Source organism: Mus pahari, chromosome 18 (assembly GCF_900095145.1).
Source record: "Mus pahari chromosome 18, PAHARI_EIJ_v1.1, whole genome shotgun sequence".
NCBI classification, from domain to species: domain Eukaryota; kingdom Metazoa; phylum Chordata; class Mammalia; order Rodentia; family Muridae; genus Mus; species Mus pahari.
Window position 1 is genome coordinate 32,161,570 of NC_034607.1, and position 27,280 is coordinate 32,188,849.

At 41.2% G+C, this 27,280-nt stretch overlaps 1 protein-coding gene across 4 annotated transcripts in view; it reads right to left on the bottom strand.

Moving 5' to 3' along the window:
* Tmem232 (transmembrane protein 232) overlaps positions 1 to 27,280 on the bottom strand; it is a 209,513-nt gene that overhangs the window by 180,213 nt on the left and 2,020 nt on the right. For 2 of the 4 annotated variants that reach the window (XM_021217976.1, XM_021217975.1), the window contains exon 1: positions 12,778 to 12,896. The exons of 1 other annotated variant lie outside the window; for it this stretch is intronic. In XM_021217976.1, the coding sequence (XP_021073635.1) occupies positions 12,778 to 12,896 (119 nt within the window). Of the gene's footprint in view, positions 1 to 12,777; positions 12,897 to 22,703; positions 22,787 to 27,280 lie in introns of those variants that run through there. One more of the 4 variants, XM_021217977.2, reaches the window with a different exon arrangement.

Below are 27,280 nucleotides of genomic sequence, written 5' to 3' on the forward strand. Positions count from 1 at the left end.
AAAAAAAAAAAAGAACATTCTTTCTAATCCCAGGACTAACGTCACCATTCTGTTTTACTAAGAATACTGATATTCTCAAATGATTCATTTAGTGTGATTCACCGGCCTACTAATTAGAATATATTATAATATGTGACTAACTGAAGCTAGATACAGGGAGAGATATGGGGAACCTGAACACACAGAGGCTGAGAACACTCATTTTGGGATAAGACTCTCTGGCTTGCTCCCTGCCTTCTACACTTGTAGGATATAACTGTAGGCATTCCGTCCAAGGCAACTCTTATAAAGGACATTTAATTGTGGCTGGCTTACAGGTTCAGAGGTTCGGTCCATTATCATCAAGGTGGGAGCATGGCAGCATCCAGGCAGGCATGGTACAGGAGGAGCCAAAAGTTCTACATCTTCATGGAAAGGAAGCCAGAAGTAGACTGCCTTCCAGGTGACTAGGAGGAGGGTCTCAAAGCCCATTCCCACAGTGACACTTCCTCCAACAAGACCACACCTACTCCAACAAGGTCACATCCCCTAATAGTACCACTCCCTGGCCTAGCACATTCAAACCACCACAGTAAATAAACTTCAGCAACAGGAGAAACACTTAAGTTAGATATTTCTACTTTTGTACCATCAGTACTTATCAGTTCTTAGCCTTAAACAGGAGAGGGGCCTGGTGTAGAAAAAGGGAAATTATCTTAAGAGAAGTAGGAGAAATAGGTTGTGGTCTTATGACAAACAGTGAGTATAGCGTTGACAGACTCTTTGGAACTGAAAGTAGCTGTGGCTCAATGCTACTCTCAAAACAACAGTGAGGTTAGGTCATGTATGTTAACATTTTGGAGGTTGTGGGGGGGAGAGTGTGTGAGTTAGAGACCATAATAGGCTACAAAGCAAATTCCCCGCTAGTGGGGACTGTCTACTGAGATTTCCTCCCATCAACCTCAAAAAAGAAAAAAAATCAGGAAAATATTATGAAGTTGGTAATGTCAATGAATTATACTTTTTGCAGTTAAATAACTGTTGGAATTGGGTTACTAGGAAAGATCTGGAGAAACATAAACACATTTATTTATGGCTTACTGTATTCAGAATTGGCTAAATTAATTGTTCTATGGGGGTGTAGAAAAAATTCTAATGTTGCCACTGAATAAATCAGCAGCCTTCTAGGCAGAAAGATATGCCAAAATCTAATGGCAATGGGGCACAGTCTCAGACTCAGCAGAGAGAATGACAAGACATCCTGCAAACTGGAACTGCATACAGAGAGCTTGAAGAATAGTTAGTAATCTAAACAATTCTCTGACACCATCCTAAGCACCTGTGTCAAGCACTAAAATGTGCATTAAAGATGCAGAGGTAGGACGGCCGTACATTCCCCCCCCCCAGCCCACCCCCCGCCCCCACGGAGCACTCAGAGCAATCTGGGAAGAAGTGGAGTCTTTGGGCTTGCACAGTCCACTGGAGGTGTCGCTGTAAAGTTACTCCATGCTGGACTTTCTATTTATGAGATGCTGTTGGTTCGACAAAGAGGAGACAGGCTGCACAGTCTTTTCTCGTTGCTATCAGGGATAGCGCAAGGTATTTTTCTGTTTGGTCCCTCTTGGGTTTTGGTTTTGGTTTGGCTTGGGTTTTTTTTTTTTTTAATCTACTTGAAGCATCTACATGAAGAATCCAAAATGGATTTAATTTCCCAATTTACACAAGGTTCCGTGGCAGTTTTCAGAAATAAAGGTCAGCCCCTGGTTATTTTGATGTTCTCATTAGGGACTCCTTTTTGAAGTATGATCATAAGTGTGTTGTTGGTGACAAAGCAAACGTTTACAGCACCACCAGTACCCAGCACTACTGCTTCAAACTGTACCTGTCAGGGGCAGCCGAGATCAACAATGAGTGCTTATCTTCACCGTCCTTTCTTAAGGTTGGCAGTGTGAACTCACCTGTGCATAGCTTCCCACAACCTCCAGGATTCTTCATATATAACTAAGACACGCGTGGTGCCCAGACTTCTCACACCCTCATTTACCCACCCTGGACTTCCTCCACGCTCAGCAAGCACTGTGGCAGGTCTTGGTTCTTTTCCAAGGGAAGTGAATCACACCTTCATTCCTGAAGGGTCTTCGTTCTTTACCATCCTGCCTGGGTTAGGTTGCCGTAGTTTCACATAGATTTTAATCACAGGATATGAAAACACCAATGAGACATCCGAAAGGATTTCATGCACTCCAGACATAATCTTTCTTAGTTCCATTACAGAGAAGTAATACAATTTCTCCTTGGTAACCTGGATCTATCACCCCTTCTAACATTATTATTCCTTTCTTAGCCTGCTGGTTTAAGGGCATCAGAAGCCCAAAGTCACAAGTGGGGTGGGGGGAGGAGTCTGACCTTCCACTTCAATGGAATGTTTCCCGTGGCTCCTGGAAGAACCTTTCCCCACTCTGAAACTAAAACTTCTGGGCCAGAAGAATTTAAAAACACAGGAACAGTTAGCAAAATGTTCCCTAGTGGAATACTAGGGTGATGGTGAGTGGAACTAATGTCTTTCCCACCCTGAACCCATAAATCCTAGCTATGGGGAAAACCAGACCATATATGAGATGTTGATTCAAAACATATACTGCCTTCTGGAGTACCCTGCCCCAGCCCTCCAAGCTATTGCCACTTAACTAGTACTGGAACTATGTCTTCAAAAATCTATCTCATGGTTCTATCAGGCCAGCTGCTTCAGGATGGCAGAGAACATAGTAGGACCAGTGGGATCAAGATCACGGGCCCTACGTCACACTTTGCTGACTATAAAGTGAGTTCCTTGATCAGAAGCAAGACTGTATGGAGTACGACAAGGGTGGATAAGGCATTCTGTAAGTCCACAGTTGGTGGTTTTGGCAGAAGTATTGATATAGTGAAAATGGCCATCCTACCAAAAGCAATCTACCTACTCAATGTAATTCCAACACAATTCTTCACAGAAATTGAAAAAAAAACAAAAAATCTTCGACTTTCACATAGAAACCCACACAAGACAAGACAGGATAGCTTAAACAATCTCGAATAATAAAGGAATTGATGAAGGTATCACCATCCACCATCTCAAAGGGCTCTACAGACAATTTCACTCCATTGTTCAAAACTAGGGCAGATAGAATTGGCTGGACAAATAGATCAAAACGTATCATCTAGCACAAAACTCAACCTCACATGGATGGAGGACCTCAACCTAAGACTAGATACCCTGAACCTGAGAGAAGTGGAGGTGAGGTATAGCCTTGAACTCATCGACATAGGAAAAGGCTTTCTGAACAGACCACTAACAGCGCAGGTGCAAAAGCCAACAATTAATAGATGAGACCTCTTGAAGCTGAAAAGCTTCTATATGGAAAAGTATATTCAGGCAAAGCAACAAGCTATAGAATGAGAAAATACCCTGACTAATTACACCTCATATAGATGGTTTGTATCTAAAATATACAAAGTGAAAAGACGAGTGGCAATAAGACAGATGACCCAGTTTTAAAGGGGGTGCAGAACTAAGACAGCTTTTGAGAGAAGAAACACAAAAGGTCAAGAAATGAAGAATATTCAATATCCTCAGCCATCGAGGAAATACAATTAAAACTGCTTTGAAGATTCATTTTACCCCGATCAGAATGGACAAGATCAGAAATAGATGTGGCTCTTCCTGCCCTCTTGGATCGTCGGCTAACATTGGTCCAGGCAAAGGGAGGAGAGATGACAGATGGAGGGCTCAGAAACCCTGAGTACGTACGGTGAAGAAGACCCACTGGGACCAGTGGCAGGGGGGCAGATCAACTTTACTTGGGGTGATTTCAGGGCTTATATAATTTTGGGGGAACACAGGGTAGGAAGCACCTGGATGGGCAAAGGTCATTGGCTTAGGGTACCAGAATGCCTCGTAAGCATAGGGGAGCATTTCAAGAATCTCAGGAGCTTGCTGAATGGGCTCTTCTAACAATGGAAAGGAAATTGAATAAATAGATAAATACATAGATACATACATACATACATACATACATACATACATACATACATACATACATGAGTGGAGATAGGATGATAAATGTTGGGGACCAGGCTGAGAAAAACCAGGCCTTTTACAGCTCCCATCTGGGAGCCATATAGTCCTTTGTTGAGAGCCGAGTTGCCCGCTCCTTCCCAGGGCTGCTCGACACCCTCCCTGCCAAGACTGCTCTATCTCTCTCCTCTCAAGGCTACTCATGGAAATCATCTGACTTCTGTCCTAAGCTGACACCTGGGAGGATCCGGGACTCTGAGATTAGCTGCCCAGTGTTCTGGAGCAGTGATGCCAAGACTCTGAGAAAATCACAAGAAGTTTCAAGTCTGCAGTCAGCATCCCCCCATTCATCCTTCGCTCTGTTTCTTGTGATCGTTTCTCAACCCCTCCCCATTCCCCCTCACAGTGTTTATAACCAACTGTTCAGGCCAGCAATAAAAGAAGCCTTGACAAATTTGCTTGGCTTCCCTCTTATTCCCCGCCCATTTTCACTTTCAGGCTTGGTCCCCCTCAACCCCACAAAATAGCTTGTCCCGAGGGCAGGGATAGATAGATAGATAGATAGATAGATAGATAGATAGATAGATAGATAGATAGATAGATAGATAGATAGATAAAATCTTAGTCAGGGTTTCTATTCCTTCACAAACATCATGACCAAGAAGCAAGTTGGGGAGGAAAGGGTTTATTCAGCTTATACTTCCACATTGCTGTTCATCACCAGAGGATGTCAGGACTGAAATTCAAGCAGGTCAGAAAGCAGGAGCTGATTCAGAGGCCATGGAGGGATGTTACTTACTGGCTTGCTTCCCCAGGCTTGCCTCAGCTTGCTTTCTTATAGAATCCAAGACTACCAGCCCAGAGATGGTACCACCTATAAGGGGCCTCTCCCCCTTGACCACTAATTGAGAANATGTCCCACAGCTGGATCTCATAGAGGCATTTTTCTCAACTGAATCTCCTTTCTCTGTGATAGCTGCAGCCTGTGTCAAGTTGACACAAAACCAGCCAGTATAGACAGATAGATAGATAGATAGATAGATAGATAGATAGATAGATAGATAGAGAGACAGATAATTTTTTAAATGAGAGCTAACACTGGTGATGATATAGGAAAACTGAAACATTTTCATAGCTGGTGAGAATGTAAACTGTACAGTCACTATAGAAATCAGTCTGGTACTTCAATAGTTCTACCTCAAGGTCCAGATCTGCCACCCTTGGACATACACCCAAAGAACTCTCCAGCCTATTACAGAGACACCTGCTCATCCGTGTTCACTGATGCTTGATGCACAATAGCCAGAAATGTCCATCAACTGAAGAATGGATAATTAAAATGTGGGGCAGGTACATAAAGTAATAATATGCAGTTGCATTTTAAAAAATGTGAAATTTGTGATAAATTGATAGAGCTAGAAAAAAAAATCATCATGAGTGAGGTAAGCCAGACTCAAAAAAGACAAATATTGTATGTTTTCTCATATATGTGGATGTTAGGCTTTGAGCTTTTCAATATAAGGAATATAACTGGAGTCATCCAATAATGGGGAAGACCATGTTCCAACTAGACGTCCCTTATCATCTACTGAAGTTCACAATGGGTTACATATAGTTGAGTTGTTAGCCAAAAAGGCCCCACAGAAACCTCCCAAACATCTCTGGCTATTGCCAAGCTTAGTGGTTGCTCTCCATTGTTGTAAGGTCTTATTGCCAAAGACAACCTTTAGATATCTCATCAAACGCAGAGAAGTTGTGCTGGTGCCTAATTGTAGATTTCACTTCTACTGAGTAAGATTCACAGTGCTTAGAGCTACTCAACATGGTACCATAGGAAGAAAGTTATCATCAGGCAAAATATGGATTCTTCAATCTACAACAGTGACCTTCCAACATCCTTAGCCATCAGGAAAAAGCAAATAAAAACTGCTTTAAGATTCCTTCTTACCCCTGTCAGAATTGCTAAGATCAAAAACACAAGTGACACAGCAATGGAAACACTCCTCCATTGCTGATAGGAGTGCAAACTTGTATGGCCACTTTGAAAATCAATATAATCGTTCCTCAGGAAACTGGGAATCAATCTACCTCAAAATCCAGTCATACCACTCAGGCATCCTACAAGGACACTTGATCAACCATGGTCATAGCAGCTTTATTCATAATAGCCAGAAACTAGAGACAACCTAGATGTCCCTTAACCAGGCAATGGATTTAAAAGCATGTGGTACATTTACACAATGGAGTGTTACTCCACTGTTAAAACAATAACATCGTGAAGTTTGACAGCAAATGGATGGAACTAGAAAATAGTATACTGAATGAGGTAATCCAGATCTAGAAAGAAACATGATTTGTACTCATAAGCATATATTAGCTGTTAAGTAAAGGACAACCATGCTGCAATCCACAGACCCAGAGAGGCTAAGTAACAAGGAGGGCTCATGGAGGGGCACGTGGGTCTTCCTGGGAAGGAGAAATGGTATGAGGGTGTGTGCTCAGTTCTATTATATCTTGTTAGGCCATGTTGGGTGGATATTCCTAGGGTGCCTGGTTTGTTTGTTTGTTCGTTTGTCTGTCTGTTTTAAGAAAAGAGAGGAGTTGATCTAGAAGACAGAAGTGGAAGAGGAACTGGGAGGAGTGGAGGGAGGGGAAACTGTCATTGGATGTAATGTATGAGAGAAGAATGACAGATAGGATAAGGAGAAAGGTGAGCCCTTGCACCCCAATTGCAAAAACATAAATCAATTCTGCAATCACGGGGACAGTGTGTGGTATTGCCTCACAAGATAAAATGTAAAATTAGACCGACCGTCTGGTCTGACGATCCTAATTCTGGGCATTTGTGTAAGAGAAATATAATCAGTATCCAAATAGGATATATACAGCCCCCAAGTTCACTGGAGCGTTGTTCATAACAGTCAAGCTATGCGCATGATTCAGGGACCCGCTGATAGTGAGAAAATAGAGAATGCAGAGTGCGTAAGTGATGGGATTCTTCATTCTTTTAAACGAGAGAAAATCCTGACACAGCAACACGGATGATCGGGAGGATGCCGCACCGAGCGAGATAAATGATGTGCAGGATGAATACCGCGTGAGCTCTCTCACATGTGGATCCTAAAATATCAAACTCAGCAAGAGAGACCAGATGGAGATGGCCAGTGCCAGGGGAGGATGAGGAAATCTCACTAAGGGCACAAAGTTCTGCGGAAGCAAGATAAGTAAGTTCTAGACATGTTTGACAGCAGGACAAACACAGATACAGTATTATCCTTCTTAGAATCTGCTAAGAGCTGCCATCACAACTTCAAAAGTGCAACAGTGTAAGGTAACAAATGTTAACTAGCCTGATTTTGATGAAGATTTCTGTGTAATGTTCACATCAGAACATTAAGTCAAGTACCTCAAATGTATGCAGTTTTTATCGATTATTCTATAGTATACTTTCAAGTATACCAACCATACTGTAGTATAATTGAAAGGTGGGAAAACAGGTTTTAAATACATAAACCAGTGGGGCCAAGCTTCCACAATGCTCCTACCACTAAACTTACAAAAGATATTCTTCAAATTCTATTGGTTCTAAAATGTGGTGACATGGTTTATCACAGCAAATGTAGCAATTCCTTTTATGTTGTCTTTTCTATTATTTCTTATTTATATTTGCCATCCATTGATGATTATGATGATGATGATAAAATCTTTGCATATGTGGTTATTTCTTAATTGGTGATATCATTGTGGTTTAGTGATTTTGACACTGGTCATGGTATCTCTTCACAGCAATAGAATGGTTATTAATACCACATTCCTTTCTCAGACTATTGAGCCTCCTGAGGCTCATACTAACCCAAAATAAGGTAACTAGCCTTTGGACCTGTAACATTCCAACCTTTCCACATAACTAGACAGTAACATAGACAGTTCCACATAACTAGTCAGTAGATGGAAACACAGCTTCTTTTTGGGAGTTTCATAACTGTTTAGGAAGGACTAGGATATGTGGCCTTGTTGGAGAAGGTGTGCCATAGATGGGGAGGCATTGAGGTTTCAAAATCCCATGCCAGGCACCAGGCCCTCCCTCCCCTACCCTGTCTCTCTCTGACTATGGTTTGTGGGTCAGACATACACTCTCAGCTACTGCTCCAGCACCATGCCTGCCACCATGCTCATGGGCCATGACAGTCAGGAAGTTACCCTCTGAAGCAGTAAGCCCTCAGTTAAATGCTTTGTTTTATAGGTTTCTTCAGTCGTGGTCTCTCTTCACAGTGATAGAAAAGCAGGAAAAAAAGTTAAAAGATAGATAAAAAAGCTAAGATAGAAAGTAATATTCAGATTATATCTGTCTGCTTAATCATGATACCTTCAGAACATGCTGAGAACATAGTACTCAATGAAGAAAACAGTCATGGCTATGCCTTTTTGCATAAAGTTCTACAAGGTAGCCTTATTTCTTCTTCTTCCTCTTCTTCTTCTTCTTCTTCTTCTTCTTCTTCTTCTTCTTCTGTAACTAACACAGTTTGAAACTGTTCCTAATTCATGAAAAGAACTTCATAGTCCTAGATAACAAAAAATAGGGGGAAATAATCCCCAAACTATGCATATCTGCATAAATATCAATAATGAAGACCAAAAGACATTAGAATTCATGTTTAAAGGGTTAGTGAAATCAATATGAGAGTAATTTCATTATAAAATTTTAAAATATGTTTTTCAGGGTGTTAATCAATACATGGATTAAAAAGACAAAAACCTTACTGATTACTCTTTTATATATAAATTTGACACAGCAAGTTAAAAAATTGATTTGAAACAGATAGCAACTTCAAATTATAGTTAATATCACTTCTGGAAATCAGGAAGTGCCTACAGGATGAAAGAGCTTTACCCCTTGGTGTGGCCATGACTCCTACAGATGCAGCAGGAATTCTGGGACACACTAATATCTTGAGCAGGATAAACCAGGAGTCAAGTCAGTGAAACGGAAGAGCACAGAAGTTTATTCTGTGAACACAGCAGTTCCCTGAATTGATCTCGCTTGGCTCACGGGCCTTAGGCCTGGACTTTTGACGTCAGACACTGGAAATATCCTCTCTCATCCTTGACTTGAGTGCATATCCAGTAGACTTTAAAAAGACCACCTACTCAGCTCTAAACTCATCTATAATTTCATGTAGTCTCTAATTCTGTTTTGATATTTTTTTTTTTTAGCTTTTAGACTCATGATTCAGTCTTAATAAACCAAAGAGTCTGTTAAGCTTTGAAAATGGCAATCCTCCATTTCAAATAGTAACTACCAAATGGAATTCTATGTGGATGTGGGAAGAAAGCATTGTGAATGCAGACTGAATTCTAAGCAAAACCCACTTAGAAGAAAATTCAAAATACTTCCCTTTCTAAATGTTTGCCCTTGAATTTCTATTTTCTCTTCTGAGTTGGGTAACAGTGCAGGGGCTCTCAAGGTTGTCTCTATGGTGCACATTTTAAAACAACCAAACGTCTTATGTATAATGTCATCTATCCTTAAATGTTATTACTAATCTTAGAAGATTTAGTTATGTGGGTAACAGCTTTTGAGTTCGTGTATTTAAATAACAAAGACAAACTTTACTTGGAAGGTTTTGCTTCAGAAAGGACCTTTAGGAGGGTATGAGGGAATGAGGATAGGTGAGGAATTGAAGAGGAGGAAATGAGGGGTAGATTGGATCTAAATACATTAAATACATTTATAAATATTAAATATTTAATTCTAAAAGAAAAACCACCCATGCATTTTATCCTTTTTATATCCCCCCATTATTCATTGAAAGGGCAACATGACTGACAGACTCATACCCACGTGCTTTTCCTAAACACCTGACACACATATCCACAGGACAGAAAACCCAGAAATACATTCACATGCTTACAGAAATATATTCATGTGCTTACAGCCAACTTATTACTCACAAAGATGCTAAGAGCATATATTGAAGGGAAAACCAATTCTTCCATAAACAGTACTGTGAAAACTAGACAGCCTTTATGCCAAAGATAAAAGTAGGTAGACCACAAACACAAGACTAAAGTCAAAATAGATCAAAAAGTTAAATGCAACACTTTATGAAATACTAGAAGAGAATATGAATGAAACACTGGTAAGGGCAAAGACGTTTTGGAGAACATCCCAAAACACAAGCAGCAAAAGCAAGAGAGACGAAAAGGTCACGACTCAGCACAGCAAAGGAAAGAATGAAAAGCTGAGAGGGGAGAGAAGATAAAGGGGGGAGCCATTTGCAAAACAGTCATGTGACTAGCACTGATGTGTATGATGTGTGAGGAACATAGTCAACAACAGTAAGGCTAGGCAATGTAACAATAAAACAGGTAATCTGGATAGATAATTGTTTTGAAAGAAAGAAAGAAAGAAAGAAAGAAAGAAAGAAAGAAAGAAAGAAAGAAAGAAAGAAAGAAAAACAGCCAACAAATTTGAAAAAAAAATCTTAGCATGACAAATACTCAGAGTAGAAATCCCAGCCATATGCCACTTTGCCTTGGCAAATGGCTATGCTGGGGGGACAAAGATCAGTGAAATATGAAGAAAAGTATACTCTTTTCACTGTGCTGAGAGGAGAAAGGAGAATAGCCATCGCTGAAAATGATGTCAGTGTTCTTAGAAAATCAACCAACGAGGGAAGAACTGAACTAAAAATGGAACTAGCAGATGACCGGTCAGTTCCTGCAGCCCAAGGAAGATCCGCTGTAGAATAAACAGAGAAGGAAAATGGAGCATTGTTCTGACATTTAAAAGAATGAAACCCTGTCATCTCCAGCAATGGTGGAGCTGGGGACATTATGCTAATTGGAGTAATCTAGACACAGTAACATATTCTAACGTATTCTCAGTTATATGTAGAAGCTAACACACTTTGTCTCCCCGAGTCTGAGAATAGAAGAGTGACCATAAAGTCTATAATGGGAGAAAGGAGAGAGGATAGAGAAAGATGAGCTCAGATAACAACCAGAACGCAGAATCAGTACGTTCTAGTGTTTTCTGGAACAGCAAGGTAAGCATAGCTTTAAAATATATTATGTTTCTCAAATGTATATTGAAAGGCCCAAGGGTTTCCTGAACCATCAAGTGTTGAACATTCAGATTTGAGCATTAAATTCTCTTCTCAAGTATACAATTATCACAATATAGAACATGTATAATATATCAATTAGATTAAAGCACAAGTTAAATATTAAAACATGTGACTTTTCTATTGAACATGCAGTCATCTTCTGATGCCACAAGGAACTGTCTGATGTAGTCAAGAACGCATTCCCTGCTTGAGAATATGCTCACAAGGTGTGGAATGATGATGAAACCCAAGGAGAAAAATACAGTCAAGCAAAGGGTTGTTCATTTTCTCTCCAACAGAAGAAGGTATGCCGGAGAATGAAGAAATTTGGTTCAATTCAAGTAGAAAGTTCAGTTCAGTTCAAGGGTGTTAGAAAGTGGGGTGAGTCAGAATGTACTATTTGTTAGTGATGTTTATGAACATCTCTTTCCTGTAAGTTTGATGTTAGTGATGTTTATGAACATCTCTTTCCTGTAAGTTTGAATGTATAAGAATCCAGGAAAGGACTGGAGGGATGGCTCAGTGGCTAAGAGCACTGGCTGCTCTTCCAGAGGTCCCAGCAACCACATGGTGGCTCACAACCACCTGTAATGGGATCCTATGCCCTCTTCTGGTGTGTCTGAAGATAGCTACCGTGTATTCATATAAATAAATAAATAAATAAAGAGAGAGAGAGAGAGAGAGAGAGAGAGAGAGAGAGAGAGAGAGAGAGAGAGAACAGGAAAATGGCTGTAAGAGGTGAATCTTCTCTCCTAACCCAACTGGTCCAAAGCCCAAAAGTGAGTGCATTGTTCAGTTGAGCAACCTGTTATATGTAGTTATCTGGAAAGAGAGAGAGTAAGGACAAGACGACGACGGGGCTGGAGAGCGTGGCTGGCCACTTCGTTACAGAGAAATTAATGTCAAGAGCTATATTAGAAGCACATTTCAAACACAATAAAAACAGTTCAACTGCTATAAAATGGCAAAATTAGTGTAATCGATACAGGCATCGCCTTTTCCAGTGGAAGACACAAGACATGTGATCTAGGCCGGAATGTCTGCGTAGGAGGTCCACACGGTTTTTCTTGCTACTTTGTGGGCCAAAGTGTCGGCTCTAGCCACAGTGGTCGGTCGCAACCCAATTCCCACTAAAAAGAAGCAACAAAACATGAGAAGACAGAAGACGTATTTCTCCTTGTAGACGAGCACAAAATTAAACCATAACAAAGTTTCTCCTAACACGGCGCTTAAAGGGGTCATACCCATGGTCGCATTAACAGCCGGAGCATCTGGGAAATGCACGCTTTAATGCTTTGCTGTGTAGCCTACTAAAACATTCTGTTAATGTGAGCAAATGAGAAGGTCTAGGAGAGGAGCAATTAGCAGCGACCTTTGCCACAGTGACCAGGCGGATTTCTGAGTTCAAGGCCAGCCTGGTCTACAAAGTGAGTTCCAGGATGGCCAAGGCTACACAGAGAAACCCTGTCTCGAAAAACCAAAAAACAAAAAACTGAACTTTTATATTCTTCATCTCCAGTTACAAAACTGCAGTTGAGGTTTTTTTTTAATAATTTCACATTTTTTTTTATAATTTTTAAGACCATCTATAGTGAATCAGAACACCCACGAAGAGGCAGAAAATCACAGACTTACTTTGGTTTTTGACTCTTTCTTCTGTTTGAACTTTCAAAAATAGATTTCAGGAGTTCTTCGTGATAAGTGGAAGATATTACTCCAAACTTATTGACCACAGGTGGCTTATAAGCTTTCATAGTTACAGATCAAAAACCTAAAGGGAAATTGTAATTCTTCTCAGAACACCAACACAATACAAAATAATAAACCACATGCAAAACTTATAAAAATGTATCAAGAAGAAAATCAGGCTTACTGAGAAATAATTTAACTGGCTTGCGGGAATCAAACCTAACACTGAGCCCAACCCATATATTTCCTATTCTGTCACCATACTAGCATATCCAATCACATGACTTGGAGTCTTTATCATAGCTTGCTTTATTTGCAAAACCACTGTGTGGTGGTTTGAGTAAAAATAGCCCCCATGGGCCCATAGGGTGTGAGTGGCACTATTAGGAGGTGTGGCCTTGTCAGAGTAGGTGTGGCTTTGTTGGAGGAAGTGTGTCATAGGGGGGCAGACTTTGATGTCTCAGAAGCTGAAGCCTGGCCCAGAGTCACTGTCCCTTCCTGCCGCCTGCAGATGTAGAACTCTCAGCTCCTTCTCCAGCACCATGTCTGCCTGCTCACTGCCGTGCTTCCCTCCGTGACTATGATGGACTAAATCTCTGAAACTGTAAGCCTGTCCTAGGTCAATGTTTTCTTTTAAGAGTTGCCTTAGTCATAGTGTCACTTCACAGCAATGAAAGCCTGACTTGAATACACTGCAAGAAGAACAGAGCAGCTGGCTAGCACAATGAGCTAAATGAGGCTGGTGGGTCTGCATCACTGCTCTGCGCCTGATTCTTCACGATGAGCAGAGTGGCTTCATCCTGAGAGCCTCTGAGAAGGGCGTAGCGTGGAATATGTCAGTTGTTCAGAATAGAGGCTGGCATACAGAAGGCTTTCACTAAATGTTGGTGACCACTGTGCTTACTGAATTTCTTTTAGACAATTTATCAATATCTTCTTGCTTTTCTTGTCTTTTGACCGTGTGGGTTACGCCTTCTCAGCTGTTGCAAGAACCCATCCTTTATTTCCTTTTGAAAACTATCAGTGCATTTTTATGAGTATATAAACAAAGCCAGGGCATGCCGTGCATGTCTAGGAAGACATTTAATGCAAAAATTACTAAAGAAATAGATTGATCGTGTTTATACTGGATTGTAATTTTTTATTCCTAAGAGAGCTCAATTCAAAAGCTATCCCTTTGTTTCATTTAATAGTTTGACAGAATACATAAAGTACACCCAAATGCAGTATCTGAGGGAATTGTTTCTGAAACCATGGACAATTATAAAACAGAAGAATGATCTCAGGATCTAACAGGGAGAGAGAGTGGACAGACACCAGTCTCCGGACTGTACCGGGAGAAAGTCACAAAAGGAGGGGCTGTAGGAAAGTGGTGTTTAACTTAAAAATGGGTCCTTTAGTTGAGGAATGTGACTAGCTTTAGGCTGGCCAATAAGGAGCTCGGAGACTAGAGCTCACTTATTCCCACTCTCCAGCGCCATCCTCTCTGCCTGTGGTTTGTTCGGATTAGCAGGCCAAATTAGGGCTGGAGGCACAGCACAGAACTGGGGCAAATGGAATGTGGCACTGGGGATGATGGGACAGTCAGTATCTGGCATGAAATGGCTCATGAACATAAAAGTGTGGGCTTCCTTGCTATCGCTATACTGCGGCAAGGCTCACTTCCTATCATCCACACCTATCAGAATGCCGAGGCAAAAACCTTAAGTCAGCAGACTTGTGGTGCCCTTTGAGAATGATACCACTCTGAATGAGTTTCAACTTAGTGTAGAATGCTAGCTACTCCAAGCAGAAGTAATACCTTAAGGGTATGTTTTATTTAACAGCTGCAGAAGAAAAAAATATGGGCATTTCCACCTTAAAAGACAACTAGAAAAAATAAATAAATAACTTCAAATTCATATCAACAAGAATATGATTTTCACAGACAGCCTAGGAGCAGACATAAGCAGACGACATTGTCTGATCTAATCTAATAAATGGCGAAAAGCTGACAAGATTAACACGGTATAAAATTAGTGATACATGATAGGTCCAAGTAATCTATGTAATGATATCGTCGAAAGAAGGCATGAACCCCAGGAAGCTCTAAGAGCTGGCATGTTCATGGATTGTTGTATATACCAAAACCACAGCTGAGACAGGCAAGTTACAATCTGACCTATTTAGGTTAATTACTTTAAAGCAGAGGTTCTCAACCTTCCTAATGCTGCTGCCCTTTAATCCAGTTCCTCCTGTTATAGTGACCCTCAACCATAAAATGACTTCATTGCTACCCAATGGTCTTAGGCAACCCCTGTGAAGGAGTCCTTTGATCCAGTGTCGAGCCCCACATGTTGAGAACCCTCTGGTTTAATGGCATCTCAAATGGATTGACCAGAAAAGGTACGGGGGGGGGGGGGGTAGCACAGGGCATTGGGGAGAGCGATATTTGAAGGCTGGGGTCTTTGTGATGCTTTGGGGGCTTTATTGACCAGCGTTTTCCATGGGGTTTTGATAATTTATGCTTTTAAGCTTTCAGAACCCGGTGCCTAATTGGTTTAGAGCAGAAAACTAAACTCTAGGTCCCTCACATCTCTGAACATCCTATCAGATAACCGCCAGGCTCTTGGTACAAGAACTACTTCACCACAGTGAACAGTCTTGCCCAGGTGGAGGAGAAAGACCTGCAGATGATGCCTCTCCGTTTCTGATTATTTATTGGCAACACTGGCAACAGGATACAGCTGGCACCAGTTTATAAACTGGGTAAGCAGGGTCAGTCCTGTTCTACAACATTTTTATTAAATTCTCGGTAAAGCTGCAAATTTGAAGGCGTTGGTTGAGGGATTGCCAGTTTCTCTGTTGACGTTGCATCTTCAATACTGGGACACTGTTGCATTGTGTCGTATATTGAGATTCGTTTTTCTAAGTTTTTCTAACAAAAACACATTTTAATACTTTTGATGATTCTAATGTTCACAGTTCTTTTCTCGTTTTAGCATTACTAGCAAAGCAAAATTCAACTATAATTTTGATAAATTTGTTCTAACTTACTCATGACAAATAAGCCTCACTGGACTATCTGTGCCAAGAAATGATAACTCATTTACAGCCATGGCAATAGTCATAAAGCAAACAATGCCAGCATGTTTTCTAAGATATAAAACCAAGGGAATTTTCCCTTCTCAAACATTTTTTAGTTTTAATAGGGTCCTTTGTAGTCCAGGCCGGACTTTAATGCATTATGTAGTTGAGGATAACCTTGAACTTCTGACCCTACTTTCTTGACCTCCCCAGTGCTGGGATTACACAGCCCTATGTCACCAGCCTAGCAGCAGTGACATTGGGAATGAAACCCAGTGCTTTGCACAGCGCCACCTCCTGCTCTCTTGTACAGGTGAATCATATCGAGTTTGGTATTTTTAAACTTCTGAAACAAAAGTATGTTCTTTCTGAATACACACTATGTAAGGAAGAAATAAATGTTACTCCTTAAGTGCAACCTCAATTTAAAAGAGAGAGAGAGAGTTCAAAACTAAAAGAGTTTTGAAAGAAAGCACTAAGTTAAACAGAAAGGCTGGCAAGATGGCTCAGTGGTTAAGATCACTGACTGCTCTTGCAGAGGTCCTGAGTCCAAATCCCAGCAACCACATGGTGGCTCACAACCATCCGTAATGGGATCAGATGCCCTCTTCTGGTGTGTCTGATGACAGCTATGGTGTACTCATAAATAAAATAAATAAATCTTTAAAAAAAAATAATCAGGCAAGTGCTGACAATAAGTTTTTAAAAAGAAAGAAAGAAAGACCAACAGAAGGGATTTTAAATCTTTCTAGCTCCTCTTAATGCATCACTCTGTTCCTTCTGACAGCAGCAGCTGAGGATTACCTCAGATCTGTGTTCTTGTGAGTGGTTGCTTCTGCAGCACAAACATTAGCTTGCAAGGCACTTTTCAGTGATTGCGTACTTCACTGTGTTTAGCATCAGTGTACACTGAGGAGCATAGTCAGAGAGCAAATAAATCTAGTAAGCTTTGTCGGTGCCACCTGATACATGTACATATTGCTAACGCTGTCGATTGCTAGCCATCCTACCTTATGATTTTAACCTACAGGAGCTGTGGGATGACTCAGAGGGTAGGGGTGCTTGCTGCGCAGCCTAGAGATCTGAGGATCCAACTCAGGCCCTACATGGTACAAAGAGAGACTCAGTCCTTGGAAGTTTTCCTCTGACCTCCGTATGCTCGTGTGTGTGTGTGTGTGTGTGTGTGTGTGTGTGTGTGTGTGTTTGTGTGTGTGTGTGTCTCTCCACTCTAGAGATGGTAAAACCTGAGAGGATGAAGCCAATAAATGAGGCAGACTAAAGTCTCATGCAACAGTCAACTTTATTCACAGCATCAGACTATTTGTGCTCTGGGGGTTAAGAGGAGTTACACGTATATCTCAGTGTACAGTCACAAGGACAAGCTGCATGTGCCAAAACATGTTTTTCCATAGAGGCGTATAAACATGTAACAATAGCCAGCTGAAATGAATAATCTGAAATAGGCCCACTCCTATCTGCCACACCTGGGATGGGCAAGAAGGCACATTCCGAGAACAATCCCTTGGTTTTGAAGAAACTGAGGTCCCAAGACTCTTCTTGTCTTGTCTTCTTGGAGTTTTCTCACAGGCACTTGGAATTCTTCTTGCACAACTTCATTCTTAGACCATGTTCCAACAACACACAAATAAAATACATCTAATTTAAAAAAAACAACTCAAAATAACAAAAAGAATTTTTGTATACAAGTAAAGTTAGCAGTGAACCATCTAAAACTGAGAGAGAGACTGCCTTTCTTTTTAGAAAAGTTGTTAAAATTAAGCTTGTGTAAGACACCAGCAGTGGTAAGTCCTCCTTTTGGAATGAGACAAGCAAAGAACTGAACAAACATGTTTTTAAAAATGAAAGCTGGTGACTTTGGTGCTACAGTTTGGTTGATCTGGCCTTAGCTGACCATGTGGATGATCAAACCCACTTGTGGGAAACAAACCAAGGGGCCTGTCAGCTCAAGGCCCTGAAGCAAACAAAGTGAGGCATCTTCCTTTGGTCAGCCAGGTTATACCAAGGGGACAAGAAAATCAAAACTGAGCATTTTTTTATCTTATACATGCTACAGAAGAAAGTACAGCTTTGGGGCTGGGTACAGATACCCCTCTTACATTATCCCTAAAAGTTGACTGTTACAAGTTAACCACTGGTGTGTATGGCCCCTTACCTTTGGGGGCATTGGGAATAATCTGGGGAAGAAGTGGATTAACTTCTCAAGGATTCATTGTACATCAAGCTGTAGTATGTGAGAATAGCAAGGAAGAAATAAAATTCATGGCATGTGTAAAAAAAAAAAGAGATGCAAATTGATACAGGGGATAGTATTGCTCGACTGTTGTTGTTTCCTTACATCACAGGCAAGGCCACTCCAGTAGAAAGGACTGGGGTTTTTGGGAGTACTGTGTATTCTCAAAAACAATGGTTAACAATTACAGACCTGAATTAATGGTACAAATGAATGGTGTCAACATAGAAGACTTGGTGGACACAGGAGCTGATGTTGGTATGCTTTCCCAAAAATCATGGAATCCAGATTGGCTACTTCAGAATGTTTACACACAACTTATAGGAATTGGTAAATTATTACAAGTAAGACAAAGTTTTCCAATGAATTACCTGTGTGGAACCAAAAGGGCTAACAGGGAAATTGAAATGTTATGGGGCTGATGTACCCATAAATTTATGGGAAAGGGGAACTTTATACAGCAATGGGGAACTCAAATTAATCTTCCTGCTATTCCAGAGACAGAAAATGAGGAAATTTAGGGGTGATATGGTAGATCCTCCTGGGGAAGGTATTGATATGGGTGGTCCAGAATAACCACAAGATGTGGCTATTATCCAAAGTCACAGGGATTGAGTTTCCAAACTTATAAAAGGGGCCACTGATGACATACCAACAGCCTTGCCCCTAAATGGCTATCAGACAGACATGTATGGCAAGAGCAGTGGCCCAGAGCAGAAGAAAAATCTCAGGCATTTGGACAACTGGTACAAGAGCAGCTGGAGACTCAGCATGCAGAAGAGTCTGCCAGCTCGTAGGATTCCCCTGTGTTTGTTGTAAAAAAAAGAGATCAGGAAAATGGAGGATGATAACAGATTTAAGTGCAGTTAGTAAGGTAATTCAATGGGTCATGTACAGCCTGGATTTCCTTTACCATCTTTGTTACAGAGATCATGGCCTATAATAATAATTGATTTGAAAGGTTGCTTTTTCATAACACCTTTGCATGAGCAGGATAGGGAAATGTTTTCTTTCTCAGAACCTACTTTGAATAATATTCACCCACTAAAGAGATACCACTGGAAGGTACTTCCACAGGGAATGTTAAATAGTCCAACTTTATGTCATGCGCAACAACCATTGGAAATAATTCAAAAGCAATCCCCTCAACCTGTCATTTATCATTATATGGGTAACATTCTGTTGCCTGATTCTGAAAAAGACATTTTAGAGAATATGTTTAAGGTAACGCAAAGAATTCTACATTACAGATTGCTCCAGGGGAAAAAAATACAAAAGGAGATTCACTTAATTTGGGGGGTTATAAATCAGTCAACAAAAAAGTCAATCACAAAAGGTGCAGATCCATAGGGACCAATTGCAAAGTCTTAAGATTTTCAAAAATTGGTGGGAGATATTAACTGGCTGAGGTCTATAATTGGATTAAGTACTTATGAGTTAAGTAATTTGTTTCAAACAAAACAAGGAGATCCAAATTTAAACAGTCCAAGATTTCTGACAACTGAAGGAAAAAGAATTAATTCTTGTAGAACAAAGACTGAAAGATGCATATGTGGATTGAATTGATCTTAAACTTGCTTGTATTTTGGTAATTTTGCCTTCAATTCATTCTCCTACTGGGCTCAATATGCAAAGAGAAGGTAGTTTTATGGAATGGATTTTCTTAGCTTGTAAACTAAGTAAAACTTGAAGACATATACAGAAAATATTTCTGAATTAATTATAAAAGGTAGAATAACATTATGTCAATTATCACAAACAGATCTGGCCAAAATTGTAATACCTCTTACAAATGCTGAGTTTATGTCATTATGGGTGGTCAATGAAGATTGGCAAAGAGCTTGTAGTAATTACTTGGGTGAAATCAATAAATATTCAAAAAGCAAATGTACAAAGCTTATAAAAAGAACTGATTGGATTCTCCCACGCATTGTAAAGAGAACACCAATTCCAGAGGTACCAACATTCTATACAGATGCAAACAAGATAGGGATGGTAGGTTATAAATCAGATAAAACAAGCGAGGTGATCAAAAGTCCATATACATCACTTCAAAAATCAGAATTGCATGTAATACTTGTGGTATTATTAGATTATCTTGAATCTACTAATATAATTATTGATTCTTTATATGCAGAAAGTTATTTTGCATATAGAGACTGCTGAATTTGTACCTGATAACTTAGAATTAACTTTGTTATTAATACAATTGCAATAAGTCATCGAAAGTAGAAATTATCCATTATTTATTACTCGTATTTGGTTTCATACAGGTTTGCCCAGTCCATTAGTTCAAGGAAATGAGGAAACTAACCAATTACTCACAGGAAATGTGTTAGAAGCCTCAAATTATTATGAGAAACGTCATGTTAATGGAAAACGTTTCCATCATTTGGCAACAAGCCAAAGAAATAATTTAAAATGTAATACATGTGCTCTATACAACTAAACTCTGTTACCTGATGATGGTAGCAACCCTAGGGGCACCAAAAGAAATGACATCTGGCAGATGGATGTTTTCCATTTTGCAGAATTTGGAAAACATGTACTCAGGGTTTCAACTCCTTTTAGTTCCCAAAAGGCTGATTGTGTAATTATACTTCTATCAGAAATAATGGCAACTATGGGGATTCCTGCACAAATTAAAACTGACAGTACTCCTGCATATGTATCCAATAAGATGAAACAATTCTTTACATATTACAATATAAAACATGTCACTGGTATACCACACAACCCCACAGGAAAGCAGTTATAGGAAGAGCCAATCATATCTTTAAAGAGATGCTTATTAAACAAAAAGGAAGAGTAAAAACCCCTAGGGACAGAATAAATAATGTGTTATTAACTCTAATTTGCTTAATGTTGTTGAAAAAGGAACAACAGCAGCTGAGAGATACTGGGTTATCAGAAAACTGGGGAACTGGGCCAACCAATATACTATAAGGCTGTTTAGAACAGAAACCTGCAATAGTTTTAAGATGGGGACATGGTTATGCTTATCTATCTCCAGGGAATGAAAAAATATGGTTACCAGGGGCTGGAGAGATGGCTCAGCAGTTAAGAGCCCTGACTAGTCTCCCAGAATTCCTGAGTTCTGTTCCTAGCAACCACATGGTGGCTCACAGCCATCTGTAATGGGATCCAATGCCCTCTTCTGGTGTGTGTCTGAAGACAGCTACAGTGTACACATATACATAAAGTAAATAAATCTTATTTGAAAACATAGTTACCAACAAAACTTACAAAGATTAGATCTGACCAGGTACCCGATCACTCTTATCAGCTGAGACATGTCTTTACAAAGCAAATAGCCCAGGTGATTCACTTTATGCAGACTGTCTTAGTTCTGATTCCCCAAAATACGAGTGCAAATCAATTTCAAAAAGGCTAGCCCAAATGATCGATCACACAGAAACTGACAGACAATACATAAATGAACAGGCAACACAGACTGGACAGTCAACGCTGAGACTAGATAATGAAGAAACTGGACAATAAGTGCTATAGCTAGCTTTTTTTTTAAAGTAGCCATCCCCCCCCCCCCCGCTTGGTGCCTGTGATTGTTTGTGTATTCTTGGGCCAGGGAGTGGAACCATTTGGAGGTGTGGCCTTGTTGGAATATGTTGACCTGTTTGGAGTAGGTGTGTCACTGTGGGTGTGGGCTTAAGACCCTCACCCTAGTTGCCTGGTCAGTCAGTCTTCTACCAGCAGTCTTTGGATGAAGATGTAGAACTCTCAGCTCTGCCTGAGCCATGCCTGCCTGGATACTGCCATGCTCCCACCTTGATGATAATGGACTGAACCTCTGAACCTGTAAGCTAGCCCCAATTAAATGTTGTTTTTATAAGACTTGCCTTGGTCATGGTGTCTGTTCACAGTAGTAAAACCCTAACTAAGACAGTGCCCAAACAGGAATTCTTTGTCCCAACACAGCAGGGAGTAATTATATAAGAAGACTGCAGTCCTAATCTCTTAAATTGGGGTGGATGGTTTGGTTGTTTGATGTATTGTAACGGTTATCATCTAGGATTTTAAGTTGTTTTGCTTAATTATTATATATTGATGGAAACTTAATGTTTTGCTTAATTGTTGTATAGTGACGGAAATTTAAGGTTGTTCTGCTTAATTATTGTATCGTGATAGAAATTTAAGGTTGTTTTTGTTAGACTAGTATTTGACTATATTGTATATAAGCCATTTGTTTAAGGTGTGATATAAAGTTCTAGTTTTATGATTCTTACCATTGTTTCTGTTGTGTGTAACTTGATATTGTTAGATAAAAGGACAATTTTTTAAACAGAAAGGGGGATATGAAGTGGAAATTTCTGGTTTCTTTGGAGACTCAGTTGCATCATGTGATGTTTTCCTGGAAACTGTCTTATAAGAGGATGTATTGCTGAGAATAGACACTTTTTTTTCCTGGAAGCAGCCTGGAAAAGGGGCATGTGATGTTCTCCTAGAGTAGACGCTTGAGAGAACATGTGATGTTCGGAAAGTGTATAAATAACCCAAGAGACAAAGGATGATGCTGTGTGCTATCAGTGTGCCTTACCATTTTTTGCTGGTCATCACTGGGCTTAGCTGGCGTTAGTCTTCGCTGACTATGCTGTATGGCATTGGCTTACCTTGGCATTTGTTGCTGGTCATTGCTTGTCATGACCTCATAGAGAGAAGCACACGAAAGAACTCTTGGTAGTGTTCCGGTGGCTTCTGGGGCAACCTGCCATTGCTGGTTTGTGAATAGTGTTTGTGAGTGGATCAAGCTGCCTCTGCTGATTCATGTGAACTGAACTGTTGATATCCTGACAACACAGATTGGATTCACTCCAAAGAACTATTTCTAAACAGGCCCATATCCTCCATTACCTTATTAACTGTTCCTTTCCACTACCTCTGGTGGGTGGTGGGCTAGAAGGGAGGTTAAAGCAATTAAGAACCCTTATTAAAGTAGGTTTTGATTTAACAAGCCATTAGGCCCAAGTGAGGATGCTTTAATCCCACTTATAAAGGAGAACAAAATAATCATGAGAGACAGAGAGGAAGGGAGGGAGGGAGGGGGGAGGAAGGGATCTGAGTAGAAGAGGAGAGAGGCAGGGAAAATGGGGAACAGGATCAGGTGGGGGAAGGAGGGACAGGAGAGAAGCCCAGAGGGCCCAGAGAATGAATGGGAATATGCAGCCTTTGGGGGTGGGAGATGGGAGAACCCTCTAGAAAGTCCCAGAGACCCAGGAGATGAAACTTTTCAGACTCAGTGAAGGTGACCTTAGCCAAAGTGCCCAACAGTGGGGAGAGGGAACTCGAAGAGTCCACCTCTGGTAGATAGACCGAGCTTCAAGTGGAGGGACAGGGTTACCAACCCAGAGTCAAAATTTCTGACTCAGAACTGTTCCTGTTCCTGAATTACAGGGACAAAATGGAGAAGAGACTAAAGGAAAAATGTTCCAGTGACCAGCCCTACTTGGGATCCATCTCATGGGGTGGGGGTTGGGGTCACCAAGGCCTGACACTGTTAAGGATGCTATGGTCCACTTACAGACAGGAACCTAGCATGGCTGTCCTCTGAGAGCCCTTACCATCGACTGAAGCAGATGCAGATACTTACACACAACCACTAGACTGAAGTCAGGGACACCTATAGTTGAATTGTGGGAAGGATAGAAGAAACCGAAGGGGAGGGCAAACCCATAGGAAGACCAACAGTGTCAACTAACTGGGACCTCTTGGAGCTCCCAGTGACTGAGCCACCAACCACAAGCACCCACAGGCTGCTCTTGAGCCCTGGCACCCATACAGCAGAGGACTGCCTGGTCTGGCCTCAGTGGGAGAAGATATGCCTAATCCTCATGAAACTTGAAGCCCCAGGAAAGGGGGATGCCTGGTAGGGGAGGGGAAGAGGGGGAGCACCCTCTAGGAGGCAAGGTGGAGAAGGGATGGGATGAGAAACGGGGCTGAGTGAGAGAGATGGGGCAATGTCTGGAATGTAAATAGATAAAAAAAATTGTTTTTAAAGTAGGTTTTGAAAAATCAAAGCCTACACAGTGCTGCCTGCATTTAGGATAGACCTTCCCACTTCAATTAACCTGACTGGAAGATCCACACGGACATGACCAAGCTTAGTAATGGCGGGGCACTAAGAGCCGTTCAGTTAACAATCTTGATGGATTGTTAACTTGAACTTGAAGACCATTTGTCACATTGAGAAGGTGAATGTTTCAACTCATGATATTTGCTCTGTGTGCACGTGTGGGGTTCCTATTAATGATTTTATATTTTGAGAGCGGCTTCAAGTTCACAACAAGACTGAGAAAGAAAATACAGAATCCAATACAGATCCTTCCTCCGTACTGGTACAGCCCACCCCTCTAGCCCATCCCCTGTAAAGAAGAGTGTTAGTTACAGCGTGAATCCACAATGATGCCTCACATCGTCGTCGTCGGTCAGCCTGCCAGTGACACTCAGGTCACGCGGCTGGTGATTGCCACCTACCACTGTACACGTAGTCCATTCCTACTCGGTTACCAGCCCTCTCTGCCCAGCGGGCCGGGCCGTTCTCTCTCACCCTTCACCTCTACATCTGAGATGTTTGCTCTCTGAGATTTCGCCTTGTCCATCTGGAATCACACAGTGTGGTCTCTGAAGATTTGCTTCTTCCAGTTAGTCACATTCAGCCGAGGTTCTTCCTCGCCATTTCACGGCACCTGATAGCGCTCTCCTTTTTCAGTGTCGGCCAATCTTCTATTACACGGATGTACAAGCTGTCTTTTCTACTCATCTACTGAAGGACATCTTTGTGACTCCCAACATTGTGTAATTATAAAAAAGGCTATTATCAGCACATGTGTCCAGGTTTTTCTGTGGACTTTCATTTGGAACTCATATATAGGTAAATACCAAAGTGTATGACTGCTGGATTATAAGTGTATGATGTGTTTTGCTTTCTAGGAAGCTTCTAAGTTGTCTTCAGAGTGACTACCATTTTTATTCCCTAATTAACTGATGAGAGTCCTTATTGTTCATAGTCTCATCCATTTTTATATTGTCAGTGTCTGAGTGTTGGCCAATATTCTGATGAATATGTAGTATATTCATTCTTGTTTGTTTTTCAATATCCAAAGTTCTCTTTTTAGTAACAGTAAGATCCAGAGTTAGTTTTTGTAGCCATGGCTGTCCCTTTGGCCTCTAGAATGCTCGAACTTTTGGCCCTTGGAGTGGGCATTGGGTTTGGTGTGAAGTTCCTGGAGCCTTGCCAAAATATACCTCTTGGCCCTTTGGAGGACAAATAGGAGCGCAGTGCCACAGCCCATGGGAGACTCCAGGGCCAGATAGAGGTAAGGTTCTTACCCGAAGCCTTGGGACTGGGACTTTGGGTGCAGTTGCTCACCCACGGTGCACACGGCTTCAGTTTCAGAGCTTCCAGAATGTGCACATCGTCTGCGACACCCCCCACCCCCACAACCACAGCTGTTCTCTTCTTTCAGCTAGGAAGCTTTGTCTTTCAGACATCTGAGACAGAGACAGAGCTGGCTGATTAGGGTCATTCATAAATAATCTTTTCACCGCAACTTGATGGAAGGTAGAGTTGGTTCATCTGGCCAGAAACCTGTACAGCTTGGCCAACATCTAATGGTAGATGTCCTGGAACCAAAACGCTTGTGGTGAATCTCAACACCCATGATGGTGCCTCCTGCCTGTCAGGTCCAGGATTACATTATATCTCATTCATATATATATATATATATATATATATATATATATATATAATTTTATATAAAATATGTATTTTATATATTTGTTGAGGTATCTGTGAAAGATTTTTCTTTTTTTTTTTTTTTTGGTTTTTCGAGATAGGGTTTCTCTGTATAGCCCTGGCTGTCCTGGTACTCACTTTGTAGACCAGGTTGGCCTCGAACTCAGAAATCCGCCTGCCTCTGCCTCCCAAGTGCTGGGATTAAAGGCATGAGCCAATCTGTGAAAGATTTTGCCCCATTTCATAATCAGCTGTGCATCCTCTTACTAGTTACTCATTTACTTTGTATATGTCTCATTGCATGTTTTATTGTATGTAAGTTTAAAGAGTGTTTTCTTCTACGCCATGCTTGTCTCCTCATTCAGAGAAGTATCTAAAAGTCGTTGCCATACTCAGAGTCTTATCTATTTTCTTCTGCCTTTAAACTAAGTGATGAAACACACGTCACTAACTCATGTTATCTAAATAATAATTTAACCTAACACACTTATGCTAAAAGTGAAGACAACTGCATTATCCTAATTCCCATAAGCAAGCCAGAGGCCTCCACGGGACACCAGCCTTTAGGGAAAGATGAAAGAGAGAAAACAGATTCACCTAGGGAGTTTCCAAAAGCAACTCAGCTGACCTGCTTTGTCTTGAAGACAGGAGAGTGCAGGGCTAACCTGGACGAGGGCTAACCTAGAGAGAGGGGGCAGGGGCGGGGATAAAAGAGGCAAGGAAAGCTGGAAGAGGCAAGGGGAGCTTCAAACTGAGCAGGTTACGGCACCACCTCTGCCTCTGCCAGAGCCCAGCAGAGGACTCGAAGGGTACGCAGCAAATGTCAGAGTAGGTAATGACAGTATAGCGTCCCTCGTTGGCTAAAAAAGGATTTGAGCCTAGCAGTTTCCCAGGCATTGGCAACTATTCTAAAGACTGGATCTGGACCATGAGTAGGACTCCCAGTGGTCCCTGTAAGAACTGGAGACCTGAGGGGCATGGAAAGGAGTATAAAGACGCACCTCCATCTCCTATGCAGTCCTCAGTAGGAGGATCGGGAAAGCAGAAGGGTGCCAAGGAGCCTGGGGGCCTGGTTTCTTTGTCCCTCTTTCCAACATCATTCAAGTTTCAGTTTACTTGTAAAATGGATGATAGCAAGAGTTGTGTAAATTCAATAAGGTGAAATACTTTAAATGTATGTGTGTGCGCGTGTGTGTGTGTGTGTGTGTGTGTGTGTGTGTGTGTGCCTGAGCTGTGGGAAGACCAGAGCTGTCTTAGGGAACCCCGGGCATTCGAAGAGGCCAGGGCTGTGGGGTTCTCAGATCCTTGGACACCCAGGCAACCACTGGGAGTCATGGAAGAGCTGAGAACAAAGCGGAGGCCCCAAGGGTTGGGTCTAGCCT